Source organism: Pimephales promelas, chromosome 19 (assembly GCF_988280905.1).
Source record: "Pimephales promelas chromosome 19, fPimPro1.hap1.1, whole genome shotgun sequence".
NCBI classification, from domain to species: domain Eukaryota; kingdom Metazoa; phylum Chordata; class Actinopteri; order Cypriniformes; family Leuciscidae; genus Pimephales; species Pimephales promelas.
Genome location: NC_142787.1, coordinates 19220619 through 19242481, shown reverse-complemented (window position 1 = coordinate 19242481; position 21863 = coordinate 19220619). Strand labels below are relative to the sequence as shown.

The following is a 21863-nucleotide window of genomic DNA, read 5'->3' as shown; positions in this document are numbered from 1 at the left end:
TGGAACTCGTCAGGCCGAGGCCCGGGCCACGTCAGTCACTGTGCAGTTCCTACATCAACCCCGGCTCAGAACTACCCATCTGCAGTTCTGTATTTGCTTTGGCCTAATGGACTTGCAGGATGACCATTGCATGCAAGGTGGAGGCGGCCTGTCCAGTAGCACTGTAAGCCTTAGCAGCCAGGGCTGAAGTCATCAATCAAGCTTTGGATGGGAGACGTGGACAATTCTGCTAGATGGCACCAATATTGCACTCTCCATCTGGAGAATCTCCACGTAACCTTTGAAGGCCCCACTATTGAGGGTAATGTGATTGGTGGAGGCTTTGGAGAGTGAAAGGTGCCTTCCACAACTGGTGAACCTCCTAAAGACGGAACTCTCCTGTAAACCATGCGCTGCACCCAGGAAACAATCATCCAATCGTGACCGCTAATGACAAGGTGGAGGATTCCATTCAAGTCCAATACCCGCGGCAGCCCAGTCAGGCATGGCCAACAAGTTTGAATCTGATTCAGTGTGAGCGACCAGCTCAGCCCCATTTTTTCTCCAGAAGACAATAGCCTCTTTCCGATGCTGCTCCTAATTATGGATGCTAATAATTAACGAACGATTGATTCATTGTCAAATAATTTTATCAATAAAGCTTTTGATGGTCGATTAAGCAAGGTCATCATTAGAGTGCATAGTTTTGTGGTGTGTGTGGCTCGTGTGCATAATAAGTGAAGCAGACACACAATGAAAAAATAAGCAAGAACACCGTAGTTACATGTTCTAGATGTATTAATAGGTGTGTTAGCCTGGAATTGGCAATGCGCAGACCGATCGGTGTATGACATCGAAGTAACGCGAGAGCGGTAATAAGCATACAGAGCCGTGTGCTCTCTAATCGCTCTTGCGTTACTAGTTTGATAACATACACAGATTGGTTAGCACAGTGCTACGGCACTTTAAGTCAAACGCACCTCATGTCTTCAAGCCATCCAATGGATTAGGTAGGCTAGCTGTTTATTTCGAAACATACTCAACCACGGGTCCAAAAACACTGCAAGCACACCTGAGATCCTGTTTCCATTAGAAGAACTTTCAAAAGATATTGGAATCATGCATCATTATCGTGACATGAACCGGTCTATCTGTTATGTACAATGATTTTACAGATCTCATTTTATATAAAGCATTTATTTTTTCACGCTAGGAAATTAGAGCACATTTAATATGTCGTTTAAAAGCACTTGTTACCTGATGATTGAATTCCCCATGTTCACTGTAAAGCCAAGCTTCTAAGCTTTAAACTGACTCCTATTTTGTGTTGGTTAAGTATCGTGATTAATTAGTAAATTTGACTGAGAGTCAAACCCGTTATCATTGTGATTTACTTTGGAAAACAATTTTGTCCGAAACCAAATTTATTTTCTTTATTTTATTGAATATTGCCAAAAAATGCTGCATCATTATTAAAAACATTGCTTTGTATCAGCAGAGCCACAGTTTTAACACCCTTTGAATCAACCTTCTCATTGTTTACTTATAGTTGACTCTCTCTGCATATATAAAATGTAGTATTTTTATTTTAGAAAATGCACTACGAAGTTGAGACGTTTCATTTTATGGATATACTCATGCCTCTTGCTTTGCAGAAATCAAAGGGAACTACATTAGACAAGGTCTCGACCTCAGTTACTCTGTTAGAAAACAAAAATCGAGCCTGATTCTTTTTCTTTTGGGTGGTTTAATCATTTCCAGATTGTGTACATTTTAATGATATTTGATTTATAATGACTAGATGTTGTTTAGAAAAAATATGTCAGATATGTGAATTGGAAACCCATTTTAAGAGTCAAATGATCAATCCAAATGATCTTTTGAAGATTTTTTTTTTTTTTTGCCTAATAGCCAAACCACATTCCTTAAGATTGTCATACTGTAATTCATGTTGCAGGAAACAGTTTGACACGTAATAACTCATGTTTATGTGTAAATGCATTTTTTGACATTTTTGACAAAGTCAAATAAAACATTGATATGCTTATTCAAAAATGTGCTGTTTATGCATTGCATCTCTTTATAGTTAGAAACCTTTGAAGTATCACGATGGTTAGATTGAGGAACAGCATTAGAGACACCATTGACTGTAGCTAGTTGCCGTTCCATAAAATGGCTGCAGTGTTGTTTTTTTCTGCTCTTCCTTCTTCGTGAAGAACAGTAGAGCTCAATCTGAGCATGCTCAGTGTGGGCTATGTCAGAGCTTTATACAGCAAGCTGGTCATGTGACCTGTGCTCAGGGACGGTGCATGTGTGGGAAGATAACTAGTCATTTGGAGAGTGTAAATTTGTTTCCTCCTCCCCCATGAATGAAGACCACTGCTTAAGGCAGGTACAACCTTGTTGCTGGAGGGTTTGCCCTCTAGTGAAGCAGGATTATTTCCATCTCCATTTTTGCTTTTGTGGTCAAGGGTACAAACATTGCCAGATAGCTGCTGCTCCCAACTGGTTTGCTGTAGGTTTTTTGAAAGGACTGGACCTGGTACTCTAAACATCTATTGTTTTGGAGCTTGAAAATTTGTGTTACTTCTGATTTTAGGATATCATCTGATTCACCTCCTGTCATCTTTCTGATTAACTTATTAAGCTCTTGCTTCAGGATCTGTAGAGCTGGCCTGTCTGAAGTTGGGCAGGAACTTGTAGCAATATCAGTGCTAAGCCTTGTCCTGCGCTCATCCCAAATCTGACAATCATGGATGTTTTTTTTTTTGTCTGTTTTTTTTTTTTTTGCACGTTTAGCTGTACCCAAAACCGTTTTCTAGTTGTGTACCTTGTGTCTTCATCAATTTGACGAATAACCATGATCTCTTTAAAGGTAAAAAGGGTAGGCCTAGAATTCTTTTAAAACTCACTTGTCAGGTTGTCGACCATTAGAAAAATCTGTAGCCTCCTAAGTTCCTGTCAAGTTGTAGACGAACATTATTAGCATTGTTACATGGTTTACTAAAATGTTTTTGCATTTGTCTTCAGTGGCTGAAAAGAAGAACTTGAAAGTGGGATAAACTTGAGCAGCCAAGCAAAACGAGCCGATTATGCAGGGAATCCTTGATGCTTTTCTTGATACCCGAGTCACATTGGCTGCCTATAATCAGCAGTGCAAAACATAGACTGCTGCTCCGCTTGCTGGCAATGAGCTTTGTTTTGCTGGCTGGTCCTGGTGTAGATTCCATTGAAGTGAATACTAGGATCCCTTTGCATTTGCAAGAAGCTTGTTTGCATTCCTGAAGCCATTTGGATTTCTCAAAATCCAATTCTTTCTGTGTGTGTCTATACTATTTTGCTATTTCTTTTGTGATAGGATGATTAAAAACCAAACTGTAGATTCAGGACAAATTCAAGGAACGGATAGGCCATCCAAAAGGGTTGTGATTAATAGTCAAAGTGTCACACTTTTCTCTTTGTTTGAATTTTTCCCCGCTTCCTTCTCATTCTTTTCCATCTTTTTGTTGTAGAAGACCAGGAAAGCACAGAAAATCTTAGCTGCTTCCCAACTGGAACATAGGAAACTATATTGTTGCTTGGGGAAAAAGATTTTCAGGGCCTTGAATATGAAAAACATGGCTTCCATGAAAGCAGACTCTGTGTCAGTGGTATGAGGTCTGACTACAAAATGACAGTGAAACTCCTAGTATGCAGTCCTCCGTTGTGAAGCTACATTCTGTGGTGGTGTCAGTAGTACAGTTATTTGGCAGAATTATGATTAAGAGACTTTTCCTGCCCCTGCCAAGTTTGGAGGACAAGGCCTTGAAATGTGTTGAGAAATGATTCTTGCAAAATCAAAAGGAATTTCATGAACTTTCATTCTTTTTGAGATCTATTTAGTTACTGCTGAAGTTGAGCTATTGTGCGAAACATTCATTGGTTTTGAGAATCTGTGGTTGTTGTTTTTACCATTTGGAAGAACAATATTACATTGTTCTTCCTGGCAGTGTTGGAGTAAAAATAAAATATGATAAAACAATATTACTGTTGTCTACTTCCTGATGCGACCGGCCATGATGCATATTTAAACAATTTAGTTTGAGTGTGTTCACATACACTACTGTTCAAAAGTGTTTTTTTTTTAATTGGCATTTATACTTTTTTAAAGCAAGGATACATTCAATTATAAGAAGTGAAAAGTTATTCTAAATTGTAATAATATATTTCACAATATTGCTGTTTTGCTGTGTCTGTGGCAGAGAAATTAGAGCATACAATACTTCTTTCAAAAACATTTTAAAAAACCATACCGACCCTAAACTTTTGAACGTTCTTTGAAGTCTATTTACATTTTAAACAAGAATTTTGGGCAGGACAAATCGAAGGGCTTGTCACTTTTTTTTAATTGCGAATATGCTTTAGTTGTGTCTGTGAATCATGATTTGCTACTTGCTGTTTTAGGGGCGGGGCATTCTCATTCTAAATTGCTTTAATGGACAAAATCCAGTGCAGTGCAAGAAATCCATTTTTTTTTTGGCTTGTTTTCCCTGCAAAACTAGCAAACTGTGTGAATGCTGCGAAACACATAGCATATTAATGGCCTAAAAGATAATAGACATGGACCTAACTTTTTTTTTGTTTATTTCATGGAATATTTTTGAAATAGCATTTTCATTGGAAAGAGCAAAATAGCCTTAATTCCAATGCGTTTGTCAAGCTTGTCTGTTTCCTCATGATTAGTAATACAGCTTGTTGAAATATACCAGATTGTGCTGTTGAAACTATATCCGTGTGTTTGGGAAATATACTATTCCTCAGTGTCTTTTAAAGGAGTCGTTTTACCTTCATAGACTCAAGTACACAGCGCTTGTTGAAAGTGCAGAATGATTTCAGTTTTGGATACAGGGAAATTTAAGCTGATTTGCAAAGACTATATCCCATCTTCATTGTTTTTCATTAGCCTTGCTATTACATGTTTGACCACCAGCCCGTAAATAAGCAGCATGTTTATTTCTGTCTCTGACTTAAATACAATTTTACAAAACAACTAGTTTTCTGACAGATTTGATTTATACCAACATTAAAAATGTTTTTTTTTTTTGTGTGTGTAAATGGCTTCTCTGGGCCTTGTGTCTCTTGTGACATCCGTGGCCGTGCCCTTCTAAGGGGCTCAGTGGAGATAAAGACCTCTTGAGAGATGACAACAGATTAAGGATAACACGATCTTGCCCGTGGTTCCTGTGGTAGACTGCAGAGCTTCATGTTTCTATTGCTTGACCATACCTTTTCTGGTCCTTTCCAGCGATTGAAATGGCTGGCTGAATTCGTTGTTGCCCTGCTCTCAGGAGGAAAAAAATTGAAATTTGAACTGACTGAGCATGCTCAGTGTGAGCTTTAGCTAACTCGACCGACAGAGGGAGCCTGTAGGTCACATGATCAACAAGCCGGTTGAATGCTTGAATGCGGGAGGAGAAGAGAAAAGAGGAGCAGTCAGCTCGAAGCTCTTTCTCCCTCAACGGAGGCCATCGTTGTGAAAGCAGGTATGAAACCAATGGAGGGAACACATTCTGTGATTCAATGCTTGGGTTCTTCATCATGCTGGTTCTGAATGTGCATCGTTTGAGACTCATCATCTTGATGCCTTGTGTTTTGCCATCACTTAGTCATCTCACTATTCACTTTCAGTCCATTGATGTTCAGAGGAGAGGAACGCTCTCAGAAAAGACTGAAATATGGCACCCAGACTAACTCTGAAGCTTTGAGCCAGTGGTGTAGTCAACGGCCTTCTAAGCTGAAACAAGAGTGTGCAGTGTCAAAATCCGTTTGAGCTTGAAGCCCTCAACAGTGGCTTTTCCTTCCTTTACAGAGGTCTGAGTCAAGTCTTTGAAGTCTTTGGAGAAAATACAGGGGATTAATAGCGTCTGTGGTCAGATGGTTGTTTCTTCTGTTGGCACTGAGAAATGTAAAGCAAGAGAAAAGGAGTTGTTTCTCAATACTGCTCAGGTCTCATTTTGAATCCTCTCTTTTGAGGTTCTGTACCTTAGTTTGTATTTCTTCATTTTGCCTGTTGTCATCTTCATTGATCTGGATCTAGATTATTTTGGATGCCTTTAAAGAGTGGAGACTGCATACTATTTATTCTTTTGAAATCTTTTTCATTCTTTTTTTATGCAATTATTTGTCTGTTCACATGATTTTTTATTAATTCATGCACCCTCGTAATCTTTAATCAAAAGCTCACAACATCTCTTCCCTGATGGTTTGTTCACCAGTCCAGTGATGTGAACAATCTTTTCTATGGACAACATTAAGTCCTGCCTTCATTTTTATTGTCCGAGAAGCTTTCTCAAACTGAAAAGTTTCTTGCTTACATTAAATAGTATTAAATATGGTTACGTTGAATCTTAATCTCAAATGTTTTACCTTTGGCAGTAAGATCATATTGATGTTGGAAATGGCTGTTGTTACTTCTGGTTCATTTGTTACACTGGAAATAGGCTGGCAGGCGAGTCAATTGTAGGCGCATTGCATTGTGGGATACAGTATTTCTCATTGTGTGCTATGACTCATAATCTGGATATTTGATGCATAATATGCATAATGTGTACAGTATGCAATGCATAATATATCCTGCAGAAATAGTAAGAATAGTACTATTCAGACAAGGACATTGTTCAGGAAAAACAAGAACAACGTTTGCATGTCCAGACATGCCAGTGTGAAGAGACTAGACTAGTACTTCTGAAAACCTGCTTTTTGTATGTTTTCTAAAGAGACGCATTTGAAATAGGCCCAGTTGCAGAGAGACTTTAATAAGGAACAGGTTCTGTGACAACAGATGACAGTTTAGTGGTTAGTCTTTGCTGCAAGACCCAAAGAACGAGGCCTGTTGTTTTTTGCCCGATCATCTGATTTCTTGGTCTTTTTATGTCTTCAAATGCGAACTGACTAAACACAGTGGTATAAAGTCATGTTGATTTTTCATTTTGTTTGGTACTGCATTCATTTTGAGTTGTAGTCCTTTGTAGTTTTTGTGTATCAGTCCTTATTTGTTGCTTTTCAATGGATTGGTCACATTGTCCGGTATCTTGTCTCATATATATATATATATATTTTTTTTTTCATTGATTGCCATTTATGTTTGAGTCACAGCCGCAGCTGACACATCGTACTGTGGCTTCGACTCTGATGTTTGGTTGCACACGTAACTGGATATTATACTGAAATGAAGGTGTGAATCATTTTTAGGGCTCTCATATTTCACATGTCCTCATTAAGACATTGCGTTCTCGGCTGCAGTGCGTAGAAGATATTAGGAAGGTAAGGCCAACAAATACCTTATGGGGTTTTGTTGTTTACACTTCAATCTCTACTGCTGAATGGCAACAAAGACAAACCCGTTATCTCTGAATCCACAGCTTATATTATTCAAGTCAAGTCTTAAAATCCCACTGGGCAGCTGGTTAATTCTTAGCTGATACCAGAAAAGCGGATCATATGCATGTGGAATTGAAAAATCTGTCTATTCATCTGAAGAGATGAAAAGTAATGCTGCGTTTGCGGCGCTCTCCATGGACACTGAAATAGGTCATTAGTGGGAACAATATTTCCCAACTGGCTTTTGATAAACCATAAGCTGGTTTAGTTTTCAGTATTATAGTAGCAGGTATATTTATTAATGAGGAAAAAAATTACATTGTGAAGTTAAATGGTTGATTTCCAGACAATGTTTAGACGGGTTGTGTGTGTTTGTGTGTTTTGTTTGTCTGTTTGTTTGTTTAAACGAACCCCAATATAGTCTTATGTGTGCGTATAATTTTTAGTAGTATAAAATTTTTATTTTATATCGATTCAGTTTTTAATTGCTTCTCAATTCTTGTTCTAAACCCTAAATGTGTTCGGCGTAGATAGATGTTGGTCTCCTATACCCCATTCACCCAAATCCCAATCCAGTACCCCATATCCAGTGGAAAACATTCACTGCCTGGCTTGTCGTATCAGTAAACACTGTGTTACAACATGGTGGAAAGGAGCAGGAGGCCCTTCCCTCCTCTTTCCTCTACTGGGCATGTTCCCTGTTTAGCCTGTAGGGGGAGATCAAGGGAAAAAAACTGGATAATCGGAGTCAAATGCTTTTCTCTCAATAAGAGGCATGTGGAAGCTGATATCTGGGATCTGGCTCAGCTGGTCTGTTTGGAAAGTGTTTTGGCGACAAAAAGATCATTGGAGTTAATGCTCACGGTGGGAGACTCTGAATGGAAAATAATGAGAAATGCAGATTTTTTTGTTTGTTCATTTTGGTTTTGGTAGTAGTAGGGAACTTAGTGTTCTCTTAAGTTCCCTTTAACATTTGAAGCTAGTGCACAGACTTGGGTCCTCCTTGGGTCTTGAAACTATACTGAATAGATTTCTCTCATATGTCTATCAAAAAAAGTGTGTTTAAGTCATAAAATTACAGAGGTCCATTGAGTGTGTGGCCATTAATTGCTCTACTCTGACACTGTTCTATGAGAGGGATTTACCTTTCAAACTGTATGTTTGAAAGTCTATTGTTATTAGTCGACCATTGTTGATCACTAGACAACACTATGCCAGTCCATATGTAATGAACTCATAATGTTGGTAGCAATTGTCGGATATTTTAAACCGGTTTTCTTTTTAATTAAAGGTCTTTTGCTAAAATTTGCGGGGGTTTTTGTGCAACTGTTTCTTTTTCTGAGACCCTGTCATGTTTTAGGTGGAAAATTGTCTTTTTAGCTATTCTCTTAATGCCTCAAGAATGTTTTTACAAGATAAGGAAAATAGCCTAATGCTCTAAACTATTTTCTGAGGAAATCTCTAGACCAATGATTCTCAACCAGGGGTAGAGGGGGCACATGACAGGATTTGGTTTTGTAAAACCTATTAGGCATTATCACTTCAAATAGAAACATGACTGTCCTGTCAATTGATTTGAATATGATTTATCTTCTGATATGTTTTTACTTATTAAACAAAGCAATTAAGACGCTATAGACTGTCATAAAGACTTCAGTCAGAAGCAGATTTCTTTACTGTTCTTCTCATTAACGATTGTACTAATGACTGTGATATTGAGCTTTGGTGCTAATTACTTGCCATGTGACAGTCTGCAAATGTCTTGATAATCTGGATTTCGTTCATGAAAAAATGTGCAGTTACTGTGGATGGAGGGGTATTTGATGGGGCAGTTGAGGCACAAAAGACAAAAACGGTTGGGAAACATCTCTAGACCAAGGATTTGCATACAATTTGTTGCAATTTTGTTATCCCCAAGGTACGACTGCATCAGAGATGCAGCTGAATGCTGGTGACACAGAGCGTCTCAACGTGGCAGACCTCAGTTTAACCACAATCTGTTGGTCTGATTTGATAAGGTGTGATGGGTTCTTTGCAGTGTCAGTGGGGCAGATCTTGCTTGATTTGGTCAGGGAAAAGGGGGACTCTTATTATGAAGTGGCTCCCCTTGTGGTGAGAGAGAGGAACAGAAAGCCACACGACCTCCTTTGTTGCAAGAGCAGCTCCAACGAGCGGCAGACATTTTGTGGCTGCGCAAAGGAAAGCAGCCGGTGCATCTGCCAATCAGATGAGGTCTGGGGATCGAGGCTGGGGTGGGGGAGGGGACAAACGATGGGAGAAAGCTTGGATTTGCTTGTAATTACTGCACCCTGTGACCTACCTCTTCCTTTTTGAGCCTGGCTGCAGAGATTCACTCCAGTAGTTTGAGGCTGGTATGTGAGTGAGACTTTATGCACCACTTCAGTTGCATGGCTCGTAGACATCCGTTTTTGCTTCCAGATGCAAAAATCAACAAGTCTATCTCATCACCTCATTCCTTGCTGTTTGTGTTTTTTTTTAAAAAATGTTTTTCAATGACAAGCCAATTGGGTGAAGCTGGAATCCTTGATGAAGGTGATCACCTGGCATTATTACAGGTTTCTTCTGGCTACCTGGGATGTGGGGTAGTAAGTTGAGTAGTAGCTCAAAGGATTATGCATGATCTTAGGCCAAAGTGAGCTTGACTTGTATGGGAGTCCTGTAGATATATTGTCTTCAGGAAGGAGACCTTTAGGCATTAGACTCTTTCTTGAGTTGCATTTTCTTGTCATCTCGTTAGATCTCAGGGATGTGGCATATCTAAGAGAACCAGCATGTTTGGCAGAAGGGCGCCTTTTTTAGATTATTAATTTTTTGTCATATCCAACGAGGTCTGTTTTTAGGACTCTCCATGCATCATTAGAGAAGGCTTTCTTGGAAGTCTGTTTTTGCAGGGAGATCAGATAATCTTTTCTAAAAAAGGGATTTGTTGCCAGTGGTTTGTTTTGCTTCACTTATTGTAGCAGGAGAGATGTCTACATGGGCTTTATCAGTCTCTGGATCGAGCCGTGTACTTCCAGTGGACCATTTGTGAAGAACGAAAGTGAACAATTCCACCAGTACATGAAAAATGAGAGAGAGAAAAAAGTGCCAATTTTTCCTCGGCATCCACTGTATTTGTTTTTCCTGTTCTTATTATTATACGTCATATGATGGCATTGGGCCTTGTCATGACTGGTTCAGGTGTGATGAACCAGTAGGCGTTTGTTGAAACCAGTTGTGGGTTATGGCATTGGGAGATGTTGAGTCTCTTAAAGATATGACCTTGATTCAGGAGTGATTGACAGCTCAAAGCCCAGCCAATCAAAGCACTTGTTATTCAGATGTTGTTTTGACTGAACCTGTGGGATAAGCCTCTCACATTCCCAAGGGACATCTCCATGCTTTTTTCTTCCTTGCTAGTGTTTGTGTTCTGTTGCCAGTGGCCATAATTATTGTCTGCTATTTTGAGAAACTATTTTAATCCAAATTCTAATTTGATCTGCTTTTATACTCAAGCTACTTAAGTTGTTTTAGACCAGTTATTCCTGCCATCAGCTTGGCTTGGACATTTGTGAAGTTTCATTAATTGGCTTTGTGCAATCTCTCCCCTCTCTTTAAAATTCTATTATTTGTTAATCCTCTGAAAGTTATGGTTTGCATTTTTTTTCCCCAATAACATTTCATATGTAATGGAAATCCAATAATTCAACTGTGTTTTTTCAGCCCTCCAGTTTGGCCAATGGGGATACGGGCAAGAGGGAAACCATGAAGTCTGAGGGGACAAAAGAGTCTTGCAGTGAGGATGGTAAATACAAAATTTGTTTTAATACATCTGAATATTTGTGGTATAATGCTGATAGCCATGTATTGATTTGTTTGACCCTTCCTTGATAGGTGAGTTGTTTAAATTCTTTATTGCAAAAAGGTGCAATATTTTTTGGTGTCAAATATTATGTTAACTTCATCCACAGTAGTCCTACCTAAAAATGATTTAGAGAACTATACAGCTTAAAATAAGTGCCTAACTATTATCTTTATCCGTAACTGTTAAGATTGTGAAATCAATCATCTTTTTCTGTTATTTTTCTTGTAGGAGGAATTGAAAATCACACGAATGGGCGACCAGAACCTCTCAGAGAGGCCACTGAGCTAAATGGGACCTATGAAAACACGGACACAAAGAGAACTGAACAGAACCTTTCTACACAAGCATCACCAGCCCGATCGCCATCTATGGAGAACGGGCTGTCAGAGACTGAGCCGCCCCATGGCTCTACAGTGGGGAGTAATGGATATATTTTAAGCAAACAGCAGGAAGACACAGTGTCAGCCCCACACAGGACTAACTGGTCCCCCATAGGGGGTTCCACATTGGGGCATGGGACTAAAAGCTTGCCACCTTCAGCTTCTATGTTGCGATCCCCAGACCAGGGTTCTTCAAACAGTGCCGCAAACCTAGGACTAAGCCCAATGGAGAGGCGAGCGGAAACAGAGACTAAAAACGGCAGAGTATCGAATACACCCCCACCAACGATACATCGAGCACGCAAAACTATGTCAAGGCCAGCCTCAAACCAGACTCTAAAGGTATAGATGATTTACCGCCACGAAATTTCTTCTACATTGTCTGCACTAGTCATGACAGCAGTGCATTCAGCACTGAACATTCTATAATACAATGTTTTGGTATTTTTATTTTAGATCTGCTCATGAATCATGATCATTTCTGTTTCTCCTTCAGCTTTTTAATAGGGAAAATAAAGAGCCAGTCATGGTGAAAGATGACGGTGTCGGCAAACCAGAGGCAGTGCAGCCACAGCCATCTCCAATCCAGATTCAGAATCAGCTACCTCAAAGCAAAACTGATGCCACACTTGTACTAAACACCACACCAGCCAAGCCACAAACAGGTTATTCACCATATTACCTTTCTTTGCGACAAAATTAGTCACTCTAATGCTTTTTTTAATGTGGCATTCTATTTCGAGAAACTGTTTTGAGCATTATTGAACATTTAATTGTGCTTATTTATTGCCATTTAGATTATTACCTTTGCTGTCAATTAATGCTCACCTATAGTTATAATTTAATGTTAAATTATTTAAAAAATATGATTAAATTATTTAAATTAAGTAATGAATTGAAAATAAAGTATGATGTATGCATATTGTTTATTTTAGGCACAGCTATGTGTTAATATTTAACTTTGAAGTCAAACACACAAGTTTGCTTACAAATAGAAATGCAGATAATCCAACCTGCATTTTACAGATTTACATGAAAACTGTTACTTTGCTTTTACAGAGAATAAAGTACTTGAAAACAGGCTTGTATTCTAGAATTCTCTCTTTATACATTGACAGTTGAACCCAGACCTGTCTCTCCCTCAGTAGCAGCCGTGTCAAGGAAGAAGAAAAGAAAAATGGGAACATATAGTCTTGTGCCCAAGAAGAAAAATAAAGTCTTGAAACAACGCACAGTTCTGGAGATGTTTCAGCATATGTCCCAGTCGCCACCCAACCCTCAGGTCAGAGATTGAACCACCAGATTGGCAAATACCTTTTATGTTGTTAATATAAGGAATATTTGAATGGTTGCTTAGATTGTTAGTCTGAGTCTTGACCATTATTAATGCTTTCTTAATATATTTTCATTGCCAATTGGTTGACCGTTCCTGTACTTCTTGAAGCCAAGAAACGTGAACCTTGACGTTAATGCCTGCCTTTTTATCCATTGGCTTCACATCAGCCAAAAGAGGTCGTACATGTGAATGGAGAGAGAATGGACAATGAGTCTGATGAAGAAGAGTCAGAAGAAGGAGAAGACACAGAGGATGATGAGGAGCTGGTCACTGAGGACGGAGCCAAAGCTTCTCAGGAGGGACCCAAAATAGCTCCAATCTCTCAGGTGGGAATTTATCAACAAAGTGGCAGGGATCAATTATTTTTCTCCATCTTGCCTTAAGTTAAAAATTGAAAGTTGAGTTGCTTATCTAGTCATTACAGTTCCCTTTAAGGTTCCTAATTATTTTTTGTTTTTCATTCATAAGCCTCTTGATGAAGAACAGGAGTCTGAGGAGTCACCGGATGGCGAAGAGGAAGGAAATGAATCCGACTTGGTGAGCTCCTGAACATTCTCTAATTTCACCAAGTATCAGAAGAAACAGTCAGTAACCAAGAGTCATTTAGATGCAATACTTTGTGACAAAATTATTTCAGCGTTGTTGACTGTAAGTTACTTCTGTTCTCCTCAGAGTTCGGAGTCCAGTTTGAAAAAGAAATGGAAAAAAAAGGTCAAGGGAGACCACGCCTGGCTCCGACCATCAAGAAAACGCAAGAGGAAACTGAAAGCGAAAACAGAAGGACTTTCCGGTACATAGTGTTTAAATGCATGTTTTTCCTGAAATATCTGCTGAAGGGCAACACATCAGCGGTTAATATGAGGTAATTTACAAATGTCTTTATGTCTGTCCCATCATTACTTCAGGAATGGAGTTCCAGTCTCAATCTGAGAGCCAGAGTTCCCCATCAGGCCCCCCGGACTGTAGGAAAGAGTATAAAGAAGTCCCACTAAACTCGCTCAACCTGGCAGCACAGGAAGCCTTACTGACATCTCAGAGTTCAGGTGAAGCAAAATCCTGTGGCATATGACATCCTTGCTATTTAACTTGGGGAAGCATTGAATGATCTTGTAAATTAAAACAATGGTCTAAATATTAAAACAACAAAGATATTCTTAGTTTTATATTTGAGACTTTTCCATTTGATTTGGTTTCAAGCTCAGCATCTCGAGGACAATGTATTTGTGCAACGTTCAGAGGATGAGTTTTGTCAGGCCTTTGTGGTGGCCTCCATCTTGGATAAAATGAGTCATCAAGTCTCAACCGATGTGGTGCCACCTGGTGGTCATGTGTTTATTGTCGAGCAGTCCATCTATCCAGTACATCTATCCAATATTTATCATTTTTATAGATCTGAAGTAACATTGGCTTCCTGCTATCTGTTTGCAATGATGGTTTTTCAGGACTTGTGTGTGATTATTTGAGTCTTAAAGATGGTGATTCTTAGCTGTTTCAGGGACAGTGGAGAGCACAGATGCTGACATGGTGCAAGAACTTCCCCTTTGCAGCTGTCGTATGGAGACTCCCAAGAGCAGAGAGATCCTCACGCTCGCGGACAGAAAGTGTATGGCAACAGAGAGCATTGATGGCCAGGTGAGATGGTTGTCCTTGTGAATATGTAGAGCAATGTTGGTTGAAGTGATTGCATTTTTCAGGAATGCATTGTCTTGCTAACATGGTGTTTCTTAAGGCTGGCCCTTGAGGTCCACTCGCTGAGGTCGTTCTCGCATGCCTGTAACTTTCAAGTAAATCCTGAAGACCTTAATTAGCTTGTTCTGGTGTTTGGTTAGAGTTGGAGCCAAACTCTTCAAAAACCTCAAGGGCCAGAATTGAGAACATCTGCTATACACTATCGGAATACAGTTTGGGTAAAGTTTTGGAAATGTGATGAGGTGAATAATTTACTTCAGTTCAGCACAGAAGGTCCTAGGATTCATCTAACTGCTGAATACTTGGTATCTTTATATTTTTGGTAACATTCTGTTTTATGTTACAATACAATTTTTTTTTTTACTCTTTTTAAAAGCTGAGGTTCTGAACTCTTTTCTAATTGGTTCCCTGTTGTTCTGGGGTAGCTGAGCCGTTGTCAGAGTGCAGTGCTGAAGCACGAGATGATGAGGCCTTCAAACTCTGTCCAACTGCTGGTTCTGTGTGAGGACCATCGCACAGGCATGGTCAAACATCAGTGCTGCCCAGGCTGTGGCTTCTTTTGCAGAGCCGTGAGTCTTTGGCTTTACCCAAGAGAACGTTTTAGGTTTTGATTGGGTTTCAATAACAGCATGACAAGCCAATGGCCAAGAAATTCTTGACTCAGTGCATGTGTCTGAAAAGCTCCAGAGTTTTTACTTCAGTTACATTTTAGCAAACCACTCAAAGGTATTTCATGTGGCCATCGTGTAGGGCACCTTCATGGAGTGTCAGCCAGAGGTGAACATCTCCCACCGGTTTCATCGAGGCTGTGCCTCGGTGCTCAACGGTCAGAGCTTTTGTCCTCACTGTGGAGAGGAGGTCAGCAAGGCGAAAGAAGTCACCATTGCTAAGGCCGATACGACGTCAACTGTGCCTCTCAACCATGGCCTCTGTGCGCCCAGCACCTCAGAGGGCAAAGCGGACACCACCACTGGAGGGTATGTGCATAAGTATAAAACAATCTTTGCAACATGCAGTTTATAAAATAACTTGTTTTGAATTCAGTTCGGTTCGCAAAATTCTTGTTTGTTTGCAATGAACCTAGGTAGGAGATGTTGCTGGATCAGCATCTTTGTAGGATGTTTAGTTTGTTTCTCCAACTTTTGCACTTAAATTTGATTTGTTGGTCATCAAAGGTCTACTCGGCTCTCTGTTCTTGGAGAGGGCAAAGCAGACAGCACTTTACCCAAACATCCAGGATCACAGGACACAACTGTGTCCCCTGTGGGCTCCAAAGCTGGGTCCGTAGGATCAGGATCCACAATCGGACCTCCACTAGGACCACCTAAAGAAAGTTTGGAAAGTATCCTGCTGGCTCTAGATGCAGAGAAGTAAGAAACCCAAATATTATGACCGTTGATTTAGCCACTTTTTCTTTGCTAAAATAGGGTTTAATCATTATGAACTCCTGAATGACTTGCACTGATTCATTCCCACCATTTCCTGTTCTTCAAGACCCAAGAAGCTTCGGTTCCACCCAAAACAGTTGTATATTTCTGCCAAACAAGGAGAACTGCAGAAGGTCATACTGATGTTGGGTAAGAGTGATTAGAAAAGTTGTTTGTTTGATTTTATTCATGGTTGTCTGCTTTGTGCTGGAAACCTTCTTGTTCTTGTTCTCAGTGGATGGGATCGACCCTAACTTTAAAATGGAGAGCCAGAACAAACGCACACCGCTCCATGTAGCAGCTGAAGCAGGTCATCAGGAAGTCTGCCATATGCTGGTGCAGGTGAGGGCAAATGCTTGTGAACTAGTTTCAGCTTACCCAAAGATAAAAAGTCAACATCTACTCACCCTCATGTTGTTCTGAACCTGGATGACTTTCTTCTGTGAAACACAAGAGAGAAATCTTCTTCCTCTTTATTAGTTGTCCGATCTCATTTGAATATACAAATGTGGCTTATCAAGATGTCACGACCCCATTGACTTTGACATTGTCATGAAAATCGTGATCTCATTCTCAGGCTGGTGCAAACATTGACATGTGTGATGAGGACCAGCGGACGCCCTTGATGGAAGCCTGTGAGAACAACCATCTTGATACAGTACGGTATATTCTGCGGGCTGGAGCCATCGTCTCTCAAAAGGTCAGCAGCCACAAGGGAGAGGATTGATAAGCCAGTTTGTTTAGTACAACATTCTGCAATCAAATGCTTTTGGTGGAACATATACTCTGTTTGAACACTGATCACTTCCTGTTTCCTTTTACTTTAAGGATGTTGAAGGTTCAACATGTCTCCATCTTGCTGCTAAGGCTGGCCATTTTGGCATTGTACAACATCTGCTGTCTACAGGCCTTATAAATATTAACTGCCAGGTATTGGACCTTCTGTTGCATTTAACATTTGTAAAAATGTTTTGGGAATGTGACGGGGTGTTTTGGGGGATTTCCTCCATTTCAGTCATTAGAATCTGCCAAATATATGTGAGGAATTTCAGAAGACAATGCACCAATACTTCTCAATGAAAACTTCTCAAACACCCGTTTTTCTCAAAGAGACACTTTTTCATAAGTTTTTTGAATAACATTGGAATTCAAAATGCGTTTTTAACCAAATTTGCTACAGATCTATTTTTGTGCAGTTAAAGAATGCACTTCAGGTTTTTTGGTAATTTTAGAAAATCAGTAAAATTCCTCTAAATAGCATGTGTGTATGTATGTATATGTATATGTATATATATATATATATATATATATATATATATATATATATATATATATGGTGTTGCTTTGTGCATTAAATTTGCACAATTGCTCATCCATCTAAAAGGTTTTGTCTGAATCTTGAAGCATTTTGTTTTTATCTTAAAGCAATCTTTAAGCAAGGACTTTATACCAGTAGTTCTCAACTAAGGGGCCTGGTAATTTAAATGTTATTTTAAAATTACATTTTAAAAGTGTTGTTCGTAGAACTGGAAAATTAATGAAAATAAAGATAAAATCTTGAAACACAATTCTATTTTTTCATAATGAATATGCATTTTTTTTCAAGTTATGCTAAGCTCAAAAGCAATTCATCGCAAAGAAATTGAATATTTTTTGAAAATCCTGATCATTATTCCTTTAAATATATAAAGGAATATCCAAATATACCAACATGTTTCTGCTTGGAAGCTTTCAAAAGGTTGAGATTTCTAATAGAGTTGCATTTTCTGTCCCAGGATGATGGAGGTTGGACAGCCATGATTTGGGCCACAGAGTACAAACATGTAGACCAAGTAAAACTCTTGCTCTCCAAAGGGGCTGATATCAACATCCGAGACAAGGTATGTGTGTCCTGTTTTGTATCTGAAAACCTAAATTTAATGTAGCAAAATTACATGTTAATCTGTCATTTACAGTATTTTTGTAGTTTTCATTGTCATATTTTCAGTTCTTTTATATATTTTAGAAGACTAAGTGTTATTTTTGTTGCAACATCAACCGTGATTCTAGGAGGAAAATATCTGTCTTCACTGGGCGGCGTTCTCTGGCTGTCTGGAGATAGCTGAGATTCTGCTGGATGCCAAGTGTGATCTCAATGCCGTCAACATCCACGGAGACTCACCACTGCACATAGCATCACGGGAGAGTCGGCTCGACTGTGTAAAGTGAGTAAATCTCCACAAGGGCCTTTTTTTACATCTGGTATTAAGAAAGCGTTTTACTCGAACAGATCACAAGTGGACGGCGCTAAATACAGGTCAAAACGGGGTTTAAAACATTTTAAGTTTGTCTACTTTCAAACCACTTCCAGAGGTAGTCGAAAAATACATTCGATCGGATTGCTTTCGTAGTGTAGACGCTCATGTGGTCGAATGCGTTCGAACGGACACAAAAGACGATATGCTCTTCGCCTGTTGACTTGATGTGTAAACACTGGGACCTGTGCTTGCCAGACTGGTTTTAAACTTTGTTGCCTTAGACCCAAGTTTGGTTTGAAGATGAAAAGCGTACCAAGCACAATGTTCTCTTACCATTCCTGATTTCTAGCATGCACTCACAGCGTTGGGTGTAGTCTTGTTGCTATCAGAGCAGAAAGGAAAGCTGCAACTCTCCGCATCTGTTTCCATTATCTCCGTGTGTGTTCATATGTATATTGCGTACGTTTTTTTTAGATCAAAAGATCTGAAGAAACCCATACATTTACCAGCCCATAGACCTCCCCTCAAAGAAATCGGGATAGAAGTGGTTGAAAGTGGACAAAAGAGATGGATTAAAACATGGATGTACGACCAAGACGCATCTTAGTACCATGTGTAAACAGGCCCTAGGTGTTATGGATCCAGACTGATTCTGGATTGATTCATAGACTTCCTTTCAATCTCTCAGGTTTGTAGTGAGCTAGGCTTATTTACAACTTGGGGACATCCGAGCCACCCTCCTAGAAAGATAACGTTACTGCAGGATTACATCCATATCCAATGTACTGCAGCCTTAATCTGGTGCTTGTGTAGATTTTAATCAGCTTAAAGCTGCATTTTTTTGGAGACTGGATCAATGTCTTTGTAGACTTATTGGAGCTGGACAGTATCAAAAAAGCTTTCTCTCATAATTTCCTGGACAAATATTATTATAGATCCATTTGCAGTTAGTTACAGTGAGTGGTTAGAGCTCTTCTTGTATTATTGCCACAGGAACAGATGGATTACACATACATTTTTACATAATGTAAGGTTTTTTTTTTTTTTTTTTTTTTTTGTGCTGCAATTGCATCTCTAAATCAAAATAAAACATTTACACACATAATGAAAATTTTCAATTTGTCTAACAAAAATAATTTTTGGGGGGAAAGTAAGTAGTAGTAGTAGTAGTAGTAATAGATGTAATAATGTATTAGAATAAAAAAGTATTTTATTATTTTTTGTTATGTTTTAGTTGAAATAACATACCGTATTACTAGTTATTATTATTATTATTATTATTATTAGTATTAATAATAATATATAAAAATAAATGAATAAATTCATACTAAATATATTTCATTTTTATTTTGGAGAGTCTGTCCTAACCTTTAAGTTTGCCTCTTTTGTGCCTCCTGTAGCTTGTTTCTGTCAAAGGGTGCTGATGTGAGGCTTAAGAACAAAGAGGGAGAGACGCCCATGGAGTGCTGTAGCCAAAACTCGAAGGTTTGGAGCGCCCTTCAAGCCAACAAAAAGCAAAGAGAAGCTAACAGCAACTTGGCTGCCCCTGCAGAGAAGCTTCTCAACAGGTAGATCCACTTATTCTCACTCTCTTCCAGCTCACAGTATCGACAAATTTATCTGTACCAGAATTACAACCAAAACCAGCCTATTAATGACAGTGTAATTGCATTTAGGGACATCGCCAGAGGCTACGAGAAAGTCCCTGTCCCATGTGTGAATGCAGTGGACAGTGAACCCTGTCCTGACAACTACAAATATGTCCCTGATAGCTGTGTGACATCCCCAATGAACATTGACAAAAATATCACTCACTTGCAGGTAAACCAGCTGAAATGTCATTTTTTTTAATGTTACACTTTTTTTAATCTTTGCAGTGTTGAAGATGATAATCATTTTAGCAATGTACCTGACAAATATGATTTGTCTGTTTAGCTGTTAAGCTCTGATTGAATTAGAAAAACAACATAATGGTGTTATTTGACTTCACAGTACTGTGTCTGTAAAGACGATTGCTCCTCAGCTGGCTGCATGTGTGGTCAACTCAGCCTGCGCTGCTGGTATGATAAAGTAAGTTCATTTCTAAGCACTCCATCCATCAAACCTAAAAACTAAGCGGTTTGTTATTGTGATGTTATATCTGTGAATTGTGAATATCTGAGTAGTTTTAGAGCACAGCTACATGAATTACAAGCTAAACTTCTGTTAATGTCATTTGACTTAGCAAATATCTCCACCTAGAGGTGGAACGAATTAAGTACAAGACAGAGTGCGACGGTCTAGTCATAATTATTAGTGGTTCTAAATTATACATCAGTTACTAATGCTCAAAATTAGAATTAGGAGTGTGTTAACTGTAAGAGTGTGTTGCGTATTAAACTACTTAAGTATTAAACTATTTAACTCTATGCAATTTTTTATATATCTTTATCTACACAATGAAAAATAGTGAATCTAAACATTATCTATGGATAATAATATCATTAAAACTTGGTGGAAGCTCTATTAACTTAGGCCAGAAAGTAACCATTAAGAAACTCCCCAGAATACTCTTGCAAATTCAAAACAGAACCATTCACCAAATGCACAATTGTGCAATTCACAAGCACCCCTGACATTTTGTTCAGGAAAAATCCAAAAATTGCATTACATTTTTGTTGCAGTGTGCTTTTTAAGTGTGAGAGTTTGAATTCATTGTGTTTGTGGTAACAGGAGAGTCGTCTGCTCCCCGAGTTCTGCAATGAGGAGCCACCTCTTATATTTGAGTGCAACCATGCCTGCTCTTGCTGGAGAACCTGCAAAAACCGTGTGGTACAGAATGGACTGAGGTACCTCCCATCCACTTACATTTTGGATGATTACATACAGGGCTTGACATTAACACCCGCCAACCCGGGTGGATTGACCGGCAACCTGCCAAATGCAGGTGGATCAACGCTCTCCTGCAGTGCCGCTGCGTGAGGATGCGCGCGCCAAATATGAAATCCGGACTTTTGTCAAAAAATTATCATTTCACGCGACTGGTCGCATGTGCACACACACATCAACACAGCGTTCAGTCAGTTTGTGAGTGTGCATGGCCGATATAAAGAAAAAATAATCTTCTTGATTAAGGGACACGGTGTAACTACTAGCAGGGCTGCTCTTATGTCACGTCATAGCTATCACAACTATATTTCCAAAGTAAATTCTATGTTTTAATAAAATTAATTATGCCATGAAAGAAAGCAGGAGATGCGTTTGTGGGAATAATCTGAAAAATAAAGACCTGTTGGCCTATACTTGTTTCAGCTGGACATATCTCTAGTTATTACTCAGAGCTACCAGAGCTTCATGATGATAATGAGGAAATGCTGATGCAAAACAAACAATCCAAAGTCCCCAAAACTGTCATATATGCCTATATAAAGTTGTAATCCTGTTGCCTTAATTGTGGATTTTTTCTTAGAAAAAATAATTTATTCTTTGTTCTACTCTGTATTACAGTATTTACTGTTGTACAAAAAAAACAACAATGATGCAGCACTTTTATTATATACAATAAGAAGCTATTTTATGCGTTTATCTTAATAGACACCATGAAAAAAAGGA

General features: G+C 39.0%; 1 protein-coding gene across 8 annotated transcripts in view; it reads left to right on the top strand.

Annotated features, from left to right (window-relative positions):
• The window catches only part of ehmt1b (euchromatic histone lysine methyltransferase 1b), a 34274-nt gene that overhangs the window by 8470 nt on the left and 3941 nt on the right, over positions 1-21863 (top strand). The window contains exons 1-23 of one of the 8 annotated variants that reach the window (XM_039688256.2): positions 5398-5501; positions 11062-11143; positions 11432-11925; positions 12080-12248; positions 12702-12865; positions 13087-13245; positions 13388-13456; positions 13592-13709; positions 13825-13962; positions 14406-14551; positions 15034-15177; positions 15359-15585; positions 15784-15978; positions 16103-16185; positions 16271-16377; positions 16613-16735; positions 16864-16965; positions 17811-17915; positions 18085-18239; positions 19673-19840; positions 19949-20093; positions 20265-20342; positions 20985-21100. In XM_039688256.2, the coding sequence (XP_039544190.1) occupies positions 11104-11143; positions 11432-11925; positions 12080-12248; positions 12702-12865; positions 13087-13245; positions 13388-13456; positions 13592-13709; positions 13825-13962; positions 14406-14551; positions 15034-15177; positions 15359-15585; positions 15784-15978; positions 16103-16185; positions 16271-16377; positions 16613-16735; positions 16864-16965; positions 17811-17915; positions 18085-18239; positions 19673-19840; positions 19949-20093; positions 20265-20342; positions 20985-21100 (3245 nt within the window). In that variant the 5' untranslated portion in view covers positions 5398-5501; positions 11062-11103. Of the gene's footprint in view, positions 1-5397; positions 5502-9596; positions 9711-9791; positions 9892-11061; positions 11144-11431; positions 11926-12079; positions 12249-12701; positions 12866-13086; positions 13246-13387; positions 13457-13591; positions 13710-13824; positions 13963-14405; positions 14552-15033; positions 15178-15358; positions 15586-15783; positions 15979-16102; positions 16186-16270; positions 16378-16612; positions 16736-16863; positions 16966-17810; positions 17916-18084; positions 18240-19672; positions 19841-19948; positions 20094-20264; positions 20343-20984; positions 21101-21863 lie in introns of those variants that run through there. The other 7 variants (XM_039688257.2, XM_039688252.2, XM_039688255.2 and 4 more) reach the window with 7 other exon arrangements.